This window comes from Mytilus galloprovincialis, chromosome 10 (genome assembly GCF_965363235.1).
Source record: "Mytilus galloprovincialis chromosome 10, xbMytGall1.hap1.1, whole genome shotgun sequence".
Taxonomy (NCBI): Eukaryota; Metazoa; Mollusca; class Bivalvia; order Mytilida; family Mytilidae; genus Mytilus; species Mytilus galloprovincialis.
Window position 1 is genome coordinate 88,122,373 of NC_134847.1, and position 17,062 is coordinate 88,139,434.

The following is a 17,062-nucleotide window of genomic DNA, read 5'->3' on the forward strand; positions in this document are numbered from 1 at the left end:
CGATAAAAATACAATGTGTTACAGTTTACCTCTTTCAAACAAGAAATATGGACTTGCCAGAATACTTAGTCTCTAAAAGCTTTATTCAGAAAGAATTTCTTTTTTTTTATCAATACAGAGGACAAAGTTAAACTTTGAATAAGTACAAGTTTGATTGAATCATGACAATAACTTTTGTAGGAAAATATTTAATCAAAGTGTGGTTCGTTTGATCTCAGTTCTTCATTGGTCAAAATTCAATTATTACTTTGAATTTCTTGCTTTCCTATGAATTTCCTATTGTAACGGCATGAAAAAGGCGACCATGCCTGTAACTTCACATAGAAAGAACACATTTTTTTGCAGATATTTTGAAAAGAACAAATAATTTTGTCTGCATATTGTTTTAAAATCATTAAAGAGACAGATTCAACAACCAAATCTTGTGTAATACAATATTTATCCACTCTCAACAGTTAAATTATAAATACTAGAACACACCCGCGAAATCGCAGGCATATACAGCTTGTAGAATGTTGGAGGATGATTTTTGGTAAAAGATATTATGTATGGAGAATTTCATAAAAGGTATCAAAAGCCCTCTCCCTTTTTCCAAAGTTGGATATTTGTTTCCTTTCTGTTAAATTCAATTATTTTTGTGTGTCTGGCCTCAGACCACAATTATTCTTCTCCTTTGCTACAATGCTTCTTTTGGTAAAGGTCAAATCAAATTAACAATTTGCACCGTTTCAAACATGAAATAAATGTAACTGCTTATATATAGACCATTATTAGTCTAATAAAATATGCTTCTAGGAAAATCCATCAGTGTTTTCTTTTTCTTTTGAGAGCCTTATTAACATGCCAATGGTAGGATATGAATCATGTATAAATGAATAAGGCTAATTTGAGGGGTGGTCGGACGGGTCCTGATCCCGAAATCCCGGGATTAAAACCATGAAATCATGAGATGCAGAATTTAAAGAAATGCATATCCCGAAATCGAAAAATATATTCCCGGATCCCATAAGGATCAATCCCCAAACCACGAGCTTAAAAACACCCGATCCCGACACCCCGAAAAAGGTCCTGCCTACTTCTAATCTCTCTTTCATTTTTGCCAAATCACTATTTTCCCTTTCAACAATAAATTGTTATGCCCCATTTATGAGCATTATGTTTTCTAGACTGTACATCCGTTCGTTCGTTCGTCCGTCCGTGTCTGTCCCGCTGCAGGTTAAAGTTTTTGGGCGAGGTAGTTTTAGATGAAGTTGAGCATGTTTTATTTATTTTAATATATATGCAAGTGGTATGACCCCCTTAAATAGTAAAAATTTCAAAGAAAACAGTAGACAGAATCAGGGCCGACTTTCTATACTAACATACTAACATACTAACATAGAAAGTCCCTGACAGAATATAGACAGTCTCTATATATTAAAGTAGTATAATCGTAGTTTACATGTAGATAAACGCGATAAATAATTGTCTTCTCTAAGGAGGTATAATAGTTGTGGTTCTTGCGATCTAACCACCATGATATGAAACGCGAAAAATAATTGTCCTCTCTAAGGAGATATAATAGTTGTGATTCTTGCGATCTAAACACCATGATATTGAGAACGCCCTGAATGGCTTATTTTTTCCCCATTTTTGTTATCCATCATACGATTGGTTGTACTTGTGTCAAATGTTTTTCTTATTTTAATATATATACAACTGGTATGACCTCTTAAATAGTAAATATTTCAAAGAAAACAGTAGACAGAATACAGAGAGTCTCTATATATTAAAGTAGTATACACGCGAAAAATAATTGTCCTCTATAAGGAGGTATAATAGTTGTGGTTCTTGCGATCTAAACACCATATGGAGAACGCTCTGATTGGCTTATTTATTTTTCATTTTTGTTATCTATCATACGACTGGTTGTATTTGTGCATCTTTAAAACCGGAAGTCTTAGCTATGACTAAAAGTCAGTCCGATGACGGAATCATATCCGGACTCCTTTTTTGTCGATTTTCTCCCAAAATAACTCAATCTGAATAATCATAAGAATGGATGACAAATGCGACTATGCATGTTACCTATATGACACAGAGGCATGATGATTGATTTATTGTGGAAGGAAGAGAAAAGACACCCAAAATGAGGTCTTCTCGTTTAATAGTATAGATTTAAAATGCATGGCCAGCCTCACTTTTTAAATTTGAAAATTTAACTGCCTCAATGTGATAACTATTATATCACACTTGATGCAGTGGTAGAATCTATATGTATATCCAACACAGGAATGATATACCAACCTGGAGCACCAATACCATCTGAATCTAGTGGTTCATGTTTCCAGATCTGTTTATGTGTTGTAGCATCTAACATTGGACCCATTACTTTATCAAACGTGTCATTAGCATACCTCTTCAATACAACTGACTGTTTTCTGTAAACCAAACATCTACCAAAACCTAGGATTTTATATGTAAATGTATATATAATATATGATAAATATCAGCTATAAATAAATATGTTTCTTATTTCATCTAATTTTTGTGCCATTTTCACATTTCTTGATCTGTGCAAGAAAAATATTTCCCCTCACTCCATCTGTTGACTTCAAAATTTCTTTGTTTCTTCTGTATTTTCCTATTGTGACGTCAAGAAGGCAACCATGCTTGATGACGTCACGTATAATGAACACAGTTTTCTGAAAATCTTTGAAAAGGAAGGATAAAAATCATTAGAGACACAGATTCCAACACTATAAACTTATATATCACGATATATTTTTTTGCTCTCAACCATTAAATTTTAATTATTTAAAAACATATTAAGAATTAACTGTCGAGAGTGGAGAAATATCTTAGCACAATTGTTACAGTGGTGGAATCTATATTTCTGAAACCCCTAGCATATCTTATTTTAAGTCAGCTTAGTCAGAATATAGTGTCTGGGTATGGTGACATGTCTGATATATTTGAGCCAGCATGTTTATAAAATTTGGCTCACTATGTAGGTCTTTAACAAAGCAGGTTTCATAATCATATCATAATGCATGTTTTGTACTGAAAATGCCTTCACTATTTGCCACAGGACATTAAGCATTTATCATAAATTAATCTATGTGAACATTTCTATGATATTATTACATTCTATGCAATATAAAACAATTAAGTAGTCTCCCTTGGAATTTATTACCACAATGACAGGCGTGATTGCACTTACCTCTATCAACAGAGGCTTTGTTAAGAATAAGAGCATCTTCAATATCATATCCACTATAACTCATTACAGCTACTGTAGCATTGATTCCTGCTGGTAACTTGTCAAAGTTTATCATTTCTATGGTCTGAAACAGAGAGGAGGCCAATTAAAATGTTTGTCTTTAGAATGTTAATTTGTATTCATCTATGTAGTAGCTAAAAAATATGTCACAAAAATATCATCTGGTAAAACAGATTGGAGTCAAGTGCACCTGCATGTCAGAGCAGCTTTCGAACTCACAACCTTAGTGTTGACCAACTAGTGATTACATTAGTAGAACTACAGAATTAGACCACATGGCCACCGAAGCCCCTAGAACCTAACAGAAATCAACCAGTCCCGGTAGATCAAACCCCTGAGCCAGGGAGGACCCTGTATATTGTATCCATTGTAATCTTACCTTAGATTTGACAAGTGGTGCCTGTGGATAACACAGTAGGTATAATAATGTATCAATTCTATTTCTCTGATTATAACCTATGGTTCCTGTCAAAATAAAAAAACATATATAAATCTTATTCTTTTTTAAATTTTAATTCATCATAAATAATATGCTAATTGAGTGTATAAAGGCCTCTTTGTAACATAATTTACAGGTCAATCCCGTGGGTATGCAATTTTATCATTCATATTTTCTTTAATTTTTAACAATACAAATCTTGTCAGGGAATTGTCAATATTACCGTGTATCTGTGTGTAGCATGACCATCATCAAGTAAAGAATTAAAATGGTGCTCTTAGACAATCTTAAAATTGCAGTTAGGTGAGAGCTTTTGCTCCTTGCAGTGTTGAAAACTCACTATGCAATATTTATTACAATAAAATAACTGGTCCTTTGAATTTCTTTTGTCAAGAGCAGTTAGAGATTTCTGAGTGTGCAGGGCCGTAACTAGCCCTTTTTAATACTGAGGCAAAATATATTCGCCGAGAGTAGCGAGGCGAAAATTTTTTGGCGAGGGGTCTGGGGGCCGCTTAAAGCTCTGAGAAAAATAACGCAAAATCGTGCATTCTGAGCATTTCCCGGACTCTTTCTTACATAGAAACGCAAATCATTTTTAGCTATTTTTTTGACAATATTCTGGTCTCAAAGCAAACACATAGATTCATTGATATTTAAGACTTTAAAGTTTTAGGGAAATTCAAAACATTAAAAGACCGATATGAAGAATAAAGCAAAAATCGTAATTCTCATAATCATTTATACCGGATCTGTCTGTCTGTTCTGGTCTTGTATTGTGCTGACTTGAGAGATTTTTTATGACTAGATTTAAATATAGTGACAGTCATTAGTGCAGTAATATACGTTAAATACTAGTACTGCTCAAGTCGACACTAGGGACCATATCATGCATGACCTCGTTTTACGGTATTTATGATTCTTTCATTATTGAAGACCCTCCAGCAAGATGAAGAACAGGAATAAAAACTTTGACCATTGATCATTTGTGTTTTTTCTATACATTGACATTGTGTGCGATTAGCTCCCGTGCACGTGTACTTCATATGTTAAAGGGTCTGAACACGACTTAATGCAAATTTAACCCTTGAATGTAAATTAGGTCATATGGCAATACATTGACGTTTTTTTCAACAAATGATTTGATACCGGGAATTTGGTGGTCTTACTTTAATTTAAACCATGTCAGCTATCTAGTTTTATCCACAGGCGCTTGGGTATATGATACATTTTTTTTTTTTTTTTTATTAAGATATTCAATTTTCCATATCTATAATAGATATCTATCACGTCTGTGCATATCTCACCTACAGAAAATATCTAATTTTGCAATCCATTGGGTATGGTTTTATATACAAGAAAGACAGTTTCGTATTCTTTGATATCAAGTTCAATTCTCCATGCAGAAACGACCACTTTTATCTGTGTCCAGTAGCATCGTAGATTCTTAAAATATTTTCTCACATAATGCCTGGACACCGGTGGACATGCAACATTACACAGTGTGACACGTTTACAAATGAAAATCAACACTCAGACTAGTCATTAAGCAGGACAATAAATGAACAAAAGACAAAACCGGGACACAGAAGTACAAACAATAGACCATCAACTCTGAAAACTAAAAGTAAAATAGAAACATGGATTACGAAAAATATGCAGGAGCGACATCAGAGAGTGAAGAGAACTTGCTTCTTGCAAGACACTTCAGTGAAAACAATTTGATATGAAGACAATCATATGAAACAATCTTTTTTTTTTTTGGAAATTTAAAACATGAGGCATTTGCCTCATTTGCCTCAATGTAGTTACGGCCCTGGTGTGTGAAATATTATAATTAATACCCCTGTTTTCAGTTATATAAACTACTTTTTTTTAATGTGAACTGCTGTAATTTCCATATAAGGGTGCTTAATAGATAAGTTAACATAAAACATTAGTACCAGCAACTAGCTTTACTGCAATTCATTGAAACAGCCCATCACAAACTTCCAATATTTTGATTGGTTGAATTGTAACATACCCATAGCCTGTTTCCCCATGGCACACTGATATGTATTCCTAGGTGACTGGTTATGATGAGGATAGGGTATTAGTCCAGCACACACTCCCAGTATTGTGAAGGGTTCTATCTCTAGATGAGTTGTATCACTAAAACACACAAACTTATAAATGTTCATCAATGAATTAATTCATGACGCCTACATGGCTCAACTGGTTAATGTTTTTATATAGCATATGTTTTTGTTTGACAAACATCATCTCATGTCAGGTATAATATTAACTCCAACTACAGAACAAATCACTTTAGTTTTAAAAGAAATTTTGAATCTGAATTATTAGAATGCCATATTCAAAAGAGAGGAAATAGAAACCAAAGGGACATACACATTTGTAATTAAAGACAAACTAACAACAGCATGGCAAGAAAAACACAACATAGAATAACCAATGACTGAACCCTACCAATACCTGGGAAGATCTTAGCACTATGGTAGAATAAGCAGATACTGCTCCACATAAAAAACCCTTGCATGTAAAGTTCAAAACAATTGACAAAACTTTGATGAAGACCTTCCAGATGCTGAGGTATGAACCTCAAGTTTTATAGAAAAGAATTAAAAGCAAAATTTCTATTGCTCTCAAAGTCAGTGTTCTAAAACTGACTACTTAGAGTTAGGTTTTGTAGCTGTGAGCAAGTTTTGTTCAGCAATTAAGTTAACAGTTTATACAGGATCTTATAAAGCTTTCAATAATCCTGTCAGGATTTTTAAACAGCCTAAACTTATAAAAGATAAAAATGTGATTTATCAAGTGGTATTGTTACTAGATCATGTAATTTATATGTAAACATTCTTTCCTTAACATAATTCCTACCTGTTGATCTGAGATTCATACAAAGCTATCATACAATCATTTTCTTCATTGACATCTAAATATTCCACTAAACCTTCCTTCAGAAAATCATCAAAACTCCTGTCAAAGAAAACAAAATTATGATTCTGTTTTAGTTTGATTCATTGCATACCAGAAATAAATAATTGTGAATACAAAATGCACATATTTCATAGAATTCAAAATAACAAGTAGCATGTGTTAATGTTTGTAGCATAAAAAGGTATTGAGACTTGAAATGTATTTTTGGTTGATAAAGATTTTTAATTACTGTATGTAAAGGTAAAAGTTTTTCTATTCTATCAGTATAACAGTTAGATATAGTTTGAATTACTGTATCTGGTCAAATGCCTGTATGATAACTTGACTTTACTGTTGCAGTTTTTTTTATCTTGTATCTTAGACTCAACTTTTTTGTATCTCTTTACAAGATAAAACGATAAATGCTACTGGAATATAAGACTTTACTCCTGTCTTTGTCTATACAATCACAAACAAACCTGAATTACTGACGTTATTCTTCTACCAAACCACTTATTAATTCTAAGTTAATGATTTTAAATGTATATGGTCATCAAATAAAATTCCTACCTGAATCCCTGACTTAATTCCTGTATATGTTTATCTTGAACCAGAGGTCTTCTATTCTTTACTATTATATAAGGTCTGAAATTTATAGTCAATGTTATTAATGGCTTATATGTTCAGTATCACAACATTCTTCAATTAACTTTGTCATGTTTTTAAATTGGAATAATATCTAGGACAAGTGGTCAGTTAAAACTGAAAATTATCTTTAATTATAGAGATCAAGTCTCTTTACTTTCTATCCTTGTTAAATTGTGCTTTAATTTGCAAAGACTGTACATTTTATATGTATAAAATAAAATTGAGAATGGAAATGGGGAATGTGTCAAAGAGACAACAACCCGACCATAGAGCAAACAGCAGCCGAAGGCCACCAATGGGTCTTCAATGCACAGTTTGTTAATCACTGATTTAGATTAAAAGGGGTAGTGGATTTAGAGAGGCGAGTGTGACCACACCACATATACATGTGCCTGACCACTTTTGAAATATATTAAGATATATCAATGTATTACTAGATACTCACCTACACAAACGACCACCATCAGTTGATATATATACACATTTATGACTATGATTACAACACACTGACACAAACTCATTAATAAATCCAGCTCTTCTCATCTGTCTAATTGTTTTTACCAGTTTGTTATAGTTTCTCACAACTCCAAGTATATTTCCTGTAAATAAACACAGATATATAATTATATATGGTCTAATTATTATTTTTCAAGGAAATATGCTACCAATAAAATTGAGAAGGGAAATGGGGAATATGTCAAAGAGACAACAACCCAGCCAAAGTGCAGAAAACAGCCCAGGGGCACCAATGGGTCCTCAATGCAGCAAGAAAATCCTGCACCTGGAGACTGCCTCAGCCTGCCACCAAACAAAAATGTGCACCAGTTCTCTAAAAATGGATGTCATTCTTAACTTCAAATCGTATATTAAATGAACTGAAATAAAAAAAAAACATACAAGACTAACAAAGACCAGAGGCTCCCGACTTGGGAAAAGGGTAAAAATGAGGCAGGGCTTAACTTGTTTCAACCCTCTCTATATCTGTAGCCAATGTAAAATTAGGAAACACACAGCAATATACACAGTAAAACTCAGTTTAAAAGATGTCTGGGTTTGATGTCAGAATTGGTAACAAAAGAAACTTTGCAAAATTTCAATGATACTGGCAGTTACTGACATGACAGATTCAGACCTCAATTAAACTGATATAAAGATTACCGTATGTCTTCATCATATGAATACATGTACAAAAATAAATCAACTGGTGGAAAAATAATTATAATACATTTGATGTGTGCTATAAATCATGATTCCTTTGTTTAAAGTACATGTGTGTTTGATATAAAATGTCTGATTATTTAAAAGCTTTCAATTGTCAAATATATCTTTAAGGCTTAAATAATGTAACAACCACTAACCATTTAGAAAGACAATGTAAACTTCCGAGCTGGTCATTTCTTCTCCACTCAGGAGCTGTATATCCTCCACACCCAGGTTAAAGGCCAGTCTAACTATAGGGGCTTCCTCTAAATCTGTCGTTATATGGGTCATCAATGCCAAATTTTTCACTAAACCACAAGCCTGAAGTAATAGAAAGTTTGCTGTATAAAAATTTAAAACAAACTAGAAGTAAATTAAATAACTATTACTAACATACTAAAAAGTGATCTCACTTTACATACTGTAAAAAAATATCTCATAATGGAATTACACAAAAAGATCAGAAGCATTTTATATCACTCAAAGGTGTTAGGCTTTTGTGTAAATAAGATAGCAGCCAATGACACAAAGTTAAAAATATACATTTAAAGGTACGTTTGTGAGTATGATGTTTCTATTTGATCACATCATTTTTGTTATCTTCTCACATGTCTTTTTTCTTTGCTGTTGATTTCTATCATTCCTACAATATTATCTGTTTTTGTTTCATTATATTCATATATTTCAGAAGCTACATGTTTATGAATTGATAAAATTACATATAGAAACATATATTTTTGAATTTGTTGACCACTGAAATTTGTTGTTCACCCTTAACATGTCCTCCATGAAAAGAAGATTACAATAAATAATAATGAATCCATCTTTTTAAACCTATTGGTTTGATATATTCTTATTGTCATTGCTAGGTTTCCTCTTCTTACATTCCCCGACTATATATTATTACCTCCCCTTCAGGAGTATCACTTGGACATAACGTTCCCCACTATAAATAATTACCTCCCCTTCAGGAGTAACACTTGGACATAACGTTCCCCACTATAAATAATTACCTCCCCTTCAGGAGTAACACTTGGACATAACGTTCCCCACTATAAATAATTACATCCCCTTCAGGAGTATCACTTGGACATAACGTTCCCCACTATGTATAATTACCTCCCCTTCAGGAGTATCACTTGGACATAACATTCCCCACTATGTATAATTACCTCCCCTTCAGGAGTATCACTTGGACATATAACATTCCCCACTATAAATAATTACCTCCCCTTCAGGAGTATCACTTGGACATAACATTCCCCACTATGTATAATTACCTCCCCTTCAGGAGTATCACTTGGACATATAACATTCCCCACTATAAATAATTACCTCCCTTTCAGGAGTATCACTTGGACATAACGTTCCCCACTATAAATAATTACCTCCCCTTCAAGAGTATCACTTGGACATAACGTTCCCCACTATGTATAATTACCTCCCCTTCAGGAGTATCACTTGGACATAACATTCCCCATTATATATAATTACCTCCCCTTCAGGAGTATCACTTGGACATAACATTCCCCCACTATGTATAATTACCTCCCCTTCAGGAGTATCACTTGGACATAACATTCCCCACTATATATAATTACCTCCCCTTCAGGAGTATCACTTGGACATAACATTCCCCATTATATATAATTACCTCCCCTTCAGGAGTATCACTTGGACATAACATTCCCCACTATATATAATTACCTCCCCTTCAGGAGTATCACTTGGACATAACATTCCCCACTATGTATAATTACCTCCCCTTCAGGAGTATCACTTGGACATAACATTCCCCATTATATATAATTACCTCCCCTTCAGGAGTATCACTTGGACATAACGTTCCCCACTATAAATAATTACCTCCCCTTCAGGAGTATCACTTGGACATAACATTCCCCATTATATATAATTACCTCCCCTTCAGGAGTATCACTTGGACATAACATTCCCCTACTATGTATAATTACCTCCCCTTCAGGAGTATCACTTGGACATAACATTCCCCACTGAGATGGCTGTAAAGATCTAGGTCCACTCACTTTCCTCGTCTTCTCAAACTGTTAAATCAATAAATAAATTTAAAGACCAGACTTAGAGCTTCAAACATATCATATGATCTGCGTCTGATATACATTGCTAATACTTTGATTGATTTTGGAACATTCAATTACCAAATAATGGATGAATGTTGATTATTGTTATTGGGTTCTTATATTGCATCAATTTTCAAATAATACAGATTTTGCATAGATATTTTGTTTAACCCAAAATGAGTTAACAAATGCATTGGTATTCATTTGCATAAGGTTGATTTCTATCCCATGCAGATCATGTTATTAAACATAGAGTAAACATATAGAATTTGAGGTAAAAGGTATACGTCCATGAAACAGCAAGCTTGTGACCCCCTGTCAATGAATGGTCTACAACTATAGAAATGTCAATAATTATAATATATCTTTTTCTAAATCATGCCAAGTTTATACATGTAATTGAAAAATGATTGAAACCATTTGCCATGTCAGTTTAATTTGTGAGTTATCTCCCATTGACTGTCAACATAAAAATAAGAAAATCAGGTATGATTGCAATGAACAAGAGACCAAATGACATGATTGATTGTACAATTTCATGGTGATAACTTTCATTGCTGAAAGTACATTAGTTTGAACATACAGCTATTAATATTTGCCCTCCAAATAATATATTAAATTTATAGAATTATTAGCTAATTCATTCATGGTTAAGAGCTGTAGACTTACCTGACTGGATATTCTAGTCATCATCCCTAAGGCTGATATGTACGACAATCTGGACAATACTTGGGTCACACCTGATCTGTCCATTTTGAATCTCTTGATTGACCAGTTACCCTATGTAAACATAACAATTCAATATCTTTAAGTTTCAGTTTTATACCAAAACCCAACAAATTAATGGAAAACTAGATATTTGTATAAGAATGACTAGATATCTTATTAAACAATCAGTTGAAATAGAATGATTAGCACAATATTTTTTTACATACACCAAATGAATGATCTGAAGAAATAGAGAATTAACAAACAAAAAACTGACCCAGTTCAGAGGTAGGGTTAATGTGTCTGTCCCAAGTAATGAGTAAATAATTTTGTGGTTGTTGTTAAAATTATGTAGACATCCTTGTCTCACTAGCAATCATACAATACCTCATTAATTTTTTTTTATAAATGAACAAAATGACCAATCAAAAGAACCCAAACATTTTGACATACTGATCACAAACACAAGTTGTTATTTGAATAAAGAAGTATAAAACTTAACATACTGTAGATATAGCATTGACCAGCCCATTGGTGATCTGATCTTGTCTAATGTGTCGTACAATATCAAACTGTGCTGCTCTAGGCTTAGGTATGGTCAGGTCTGCTATTCTTTTTAACTGTAACAGAAAATATAAATAAAAAAATACAAAATGTGTAAAAATATCACCCCAATTGAGGCTCATTACCAAATTTGTACTAACCAAAGGCAACACAATTACAAGGAGTGCCAATAGGTTCTGCTTAAATACTTTACTAGAGCAGGCCAGATAAGCTAAAGTTTTGGAGGGGTTGGTGTTACTCAGCCCTTAGTATTCTATGCAGTGTTTTATTGACTTCAAGACTTGTCTTTTCATTGTCTTTATTTTCTGCCATGAAGTTGTTAGTTTTACTTATCTTGTAATGCCCCATTTGTATCTTCAGCCTTTTTTGTCACATCAATGTGGAAGAAACAGATGAATAACCATTGCTTAATGACTCACAAAGAACCCTGATAATGCTTGGAATGATATTTAATGACAAGTTTTAAATCTTAAAGATTTTATATTTTTATTAGAAAATGTAATTTCAACCGTTTGAAGGAACTGAATTAGATTGAAATTAATTTCTTCTAGTTGTCTGCCCATAGACCGTTATTTGTATTCCCACGCTTCATGGGATATAACCATTCAGCACGACAAGGCCGACTCGATTAGAAGTGTTTTCCCAGCTAAATTTTTTTATCTTGCTTATGTGAATTTATTTGATGTTATGTTAAATGTTTTGATTTCAGTAGTAATTATAAATTACTGACTATATTTTGTCGACATGATATTATGTATCATAATGTGCAATTAAAATCAGCACATGGCATTGTCGTGTGGGTATTCTATTCTAACTTTAGTCTGATTATTTATTAGTGTTATGTGCATAGAGTTGGATAATCTATGGACGTTAGTAATTGTAGACGAATACAATTGTGCATTCCTATCATAAGTTTAAATACGTATTAATGTGCACTCAATGTATAGGTTGTCTTAAAAATATTCATATAATACACAACAATTGTTTACCTCTGAATTAAATTTCTTGAATAAATCTTCAAATAATAGTGACAGCAGCTGGCCAGCCAACTCTAACCTCTTGTTACCATAGTAATCTCTGTCATCAGCTTTGACCTTGTCACCTTTAGCCAATATGACCCTTCTAACCATCAAGGCCATGTAAGCTGATTTTAATTTAAAGTTCCATTCTTCCACCTGTCAAATGAAACACAAAGAGATTTTTACAAGGATATAATATACTGTATAATAATTTCAAATGTATATGTATTTTCTATAAACTTTCATGGGTTATGGTTTTTGGATTAATGTATCATTCCTTGAAAGCTTTTACAATAATTAATATTTGAAAATGACATAAATTTTAATAATTTCACATTTCTTACCATTGCACAATATGGTTACTCAAACTTTGGAAGGAGATTTTAAATAATAATTTACATTATATGGGAGATAACTCATATTTTGCCAATGATTGATATAAAAAGAACCTTTGTAAAATATTTCAATTATGTATAATATAGTGATCAGAAATCCTAGTATTTATTAGGTATTAGTGAAAACTCATAGGAATGATGAATGGACTGACCAAACTTATCTATGTGAAAATTTCCAGACTAGCAGGGAACAAAGAAATATATAACAATTTTCCCAACTAATTCTTAGATAAATGTCTGATAAATGTCTGATATATTTTAGAATACATTCATCTTACTTTGGATTCATCATTAGTTATATGAATATGAATCTTTTTTGTGAATATTTTGGATAAACATGAACAGTGAATGGAACTGTACTACACAACAACAGATTAAATCATACAACAATTAATGCAGGGATCTCCATGGCCTGTTTATTGATGGCGCCCCACTATCATTAAAATATCTTGTGCCATCGTCAAATGACCCGCGCCATCGTTAAATTGTCTTCCGCATTGTTTAAAACTCAAAATCATTTTAAATAGCCCTGCACCATTTTTTTTAGCAATTATAATTAAATGCAAGTAGTTGCATAACCCTTAGGCTTTTGATATTATAATCCAATACAGTTCTAACGCCTGAGGTATATCCAGATTAATATCGCTAATCACTTGTACAGGTAGATTAACAAAGCAGACAGGAGAATATTATCTGGAAGATAGACAATTCGTTTATCAAATTATTAAACTAAGTTTCGGCAAATGCTTATGATAATTTAGATTAAATAAATAAATAAATGTTCCAGTTACAAAGAAAACAGTTAAACAAGTCGAACACATGCTTTTATTTTGACTTACACAATCAGCTTCCCTCTTTTTTAAGAAGTACAAAATAAGATGTAACACATTAATATAATTTTATCGCAAATAATTTGAGTACTGTTGTTTCGATAATATAGAATTACTTTAAAAGTTAAAAATTAAAAAATTAAATATTTCCTGTGAAGAAATGCTGTATCTTAATTCCAAATTCATTTCATAGTTTACAATCAAATTATAATAATAATAATAATAATAATAATAAATTCTTTATTTAAATTGTTTCCGGTTTAAATTCAGACTGGAAAAGATGCATGTTGCATAGCATCAATTTACTAAATACAGTCATTAATAACCTTTACATAAGTTTGTCAACGTTTGCTTAACAAATCTCTTCAACCTTTTTTCAAAACCAGTACAATTACGAATCGTTTTGTTATACTGCAAATCAGCCATTTCGGTAATGCCTAGTGGGTTCATGACTTCTGAATTTGACAGTACCTGTGAAAAATAAGCTCCACATGATTTTTAACCCCCCATAACAATCACCAGCATTAGCAAGAAAATTACATGGGGACCTTCATGACAATTTTTGAAGATTCTCGACTAAGGGGGGAACAAGAAGGCTTGGCAATTGAATGGTTACAAACAGCAATTAATGAAAACATTGATACTTCTATAATGAAAATTCAAATAAATATAATTTAAATAAGCAATGAATGAGCATGTTCACCATTCCTTATATGGAGGGATGAAATACTTTCCATTACGCTACACTTTAAGGCGTAGACACGATTTATAATGATGAAAGTTCCTCCATCGTTCAATTTTCATCCATGGGGATCCCAGCTGGTTAATGTGAGAAATATTTGTAAAGACTAAAAAATTAAGTATCCATATTTTTTTTTTCACACCACAATTTTTAAAAAATCAATCTACATATGAATTAACTTTTAAGACCATGATTCATTTATTCATTAAACTTTTATCAGAAATAAGACTACTTGAATTATAAGTAAAACTTACAGGAACATGAGCCAGCACAACATCATGTAGAACCTCTCTGGCATCATCCATCTTTGTTCTCTTACCAACTCCCCACATGTGCCTCTGTCTTACTCGCTTACCAATATACCCTAAAGCCTAAAAAATAACAGTATAAATCATGACTAACTCCCCACATGTGTCTCTATCTTACTTTCTTACCAATATATCCTAAAGCCTGAAAAATAAGTTTAAATCATCAATCCCACATGTCAATGTACCTCTGTCTTACTCATTCTGGCAACTTTCTATGCAAATGTCTGTCTATTTTAATATCTATGACATTGACCATTGGGTATAGACCTCAAAATCAAAAGGGACATTCATCTCTTTATAAGTTACACCTAAATCAGTTCAGGTTGCAATTTTGTTTTCAGTAATTGATTTAGCATCTAGAAACCACTTTTTCACACAACTTTCATTCTTTTGTTTTGTAACTACAACATTAGCCTTTGACAAAGTGACCTCAAAATCAAACTGTATCTTCCACTAGTTATATATGAAAGAAGGTTGTAATTTATACAGCAATTGAGTCAGGATCCAGAAAAAAAGAAACTGACAGACTGACAAGTAAAAAAAATATACTAGTAGTAAACTGTTGACACAGAGAGATGTCTCAACTGTGTATTTTTTCTTGTTTAATGCATCATTAACCTACAAACTATGTAATAATTTTCATGGTTAACAAGACATGACTGACCTGAACAGTGCCCAATCTGCACAAAAATTGGTTTTAAAGTTACAATAAGCTTTTCACAATTAATCATCTATTAATCATACTCCTCTATTAATGCACTGATTGTGTCCGGAATTGATTTACATACCTGATTTTGTGTGAAGACCTGAGCCCTATGGCATTCCTCTAGACAAGGAGCAAAGGCAGCTAGTACCTCCTCCTCACTCCCGATCATCTGTACAATCTCCTGATCACACTCTATACCCATGGCTTTAAATGCTATAGCTATAGGTATATCTTCAGAGAAGGTGTTGTGACGTAGATAATACTTGTCATTCTTTGTTGTAACATAAGTCTTACTCTTTCTCTCATGTGTGGAACTGAAAAAATGTACCAAAATTTAAAAGAACAAATCAAATTTTGTTTCTAATTTTAAAATTTGTTATGTTATAAAAATAGGAAAACAAAGAGAAGGAGCAGCTAACCATTATAGAACATCCTAATTGTTGGTGTAGTTCGTGTTGCTCAAACTTTAGTTATCTGTGGAATGTTGTTAGCCTTTTTCTTGTTGTTTGTTTGTCAAAAGTGTTTGTTTTCCTTCAAATAATGGGTTTTTATTGATCCTTGCTATTATCTCTTTTTTTTATAACTTTTATACTGTAAATTCAGATATTATTGCGAAGTATTTATTATTGCGAAAAATGTGACAGAGTTGTAAACGCAATAGTTTAAACTCGCATTTTGAAATATTTTATATAAATTAAACAGGAGTTTTCTCAAAATTGTAAAAATTAAAATCGCTATGAAGTCTATAATGATAAAACCCAATAATAAATGCATGCAATAATTTCTGAATTTACAGTAACCTGTTTCCTTTCCACATTTACACACTACAACATTTGATGTTTATACCTAGTAACTGAACATTCCACTGTGTTTTTCCTGCCACTGTTCAGATCAACAATCATTCTGTTTTTAGACAATTGTTCCTGTATAAGAATGACTTTCTCCACTCCCCTGACAATGAAGTAACCTCCAGGATCCATAGGACATTCATTAAGTTTGGCCATCTCTGCTGGACTCTTGCCTGTCAGGACACAGTTAGAACTCTTTAACATCACAGGCATTCTGAAATTATATTATATTCAATTAAAAAAAACATTGTATATACAGTCGACTCTTGTTATCTCGAAGTCAGCCGGACCAGAGAAATATTTCGAGATACATGTAGTTCGACTCAAATGATAACTGGAAGTTTGACAGAACAAGGGACACAACTCTTCTTTAGCTTGGTA

At 32.6% G+C, this 17,062-nt stretch overlaps 1 protein-coding gene across 4 annotated transcripts in view; it reads right to left on the reverse strand.

The window, feature by feature from the left end:
* LOC143048696 (DNA-directed RNA polymerase III subunit RPC2-like) overlaps window positions 1–17,062 on the reverse strand; it is a 38,305-nt gene that overhangs the window by 8,664 nt on the left and 12,579 nt on the right. For all 4 annotated transcript variants that reach the window (XM_076222507.1, XM_076222509.1, XM_076222510.1 and 1 more), the window contains 15 exons: window positions 16,680–16,895; window positions 15,916–16,147; window positions 15,074–15,190; window positions 12,823–13,008; window positions 11,776–11,889; window positions 11,231–11,341; window positions 10,436–10,525; window positions 8,621–8,783; window positions 7,708–7,861; window positions 7,185–7,259; window positions 6,576–6,674; window positions 5,722–5,849; window positions 3,642–3,727; window positions 3,203–3,326; window positions 2,287–2,445 (listed from right to left, as the gene is read on the reverse strand). In XM_076222507.1, coding sequence (XP_076078622.1) covers window positions 2,287–2,445; window positions 3,203–3,326; window positions 3,642–3,727; window positions 5,722–5,849; window positions 6,576–6,674; window positions 7,185–7,259; window positions 7,708–7,861; window positions 8,621–8,783; window positions 10,436–10,525; window positions 11,231–11,341; window positions 11,776–11,889; window positions 12,823–13,008; window positions 15,074–15,190; window positions 15,916–16,147; window positions 16,680–16,895 — 2,054 coding nt within the window. The remainder of the gene's footprint in view (window positions 1–2,286; window positions 2,446–3,202; window positions 3,327–3,641; window positions 3,728–5,721; window positions 5,850–6,575; window positions 6,675–7,184; window positions 7,260–7,707; window positions 7,862–8,620; window positions 8,784–10,435; window positions 10,526–11,230; window positions 11,342–11,775; window positions 11,890–12,822; window positions 13,009–15,073; window positions 15,191–15,915; window positions 16,148–16,679; window positions 16,896–17,062) is intronic.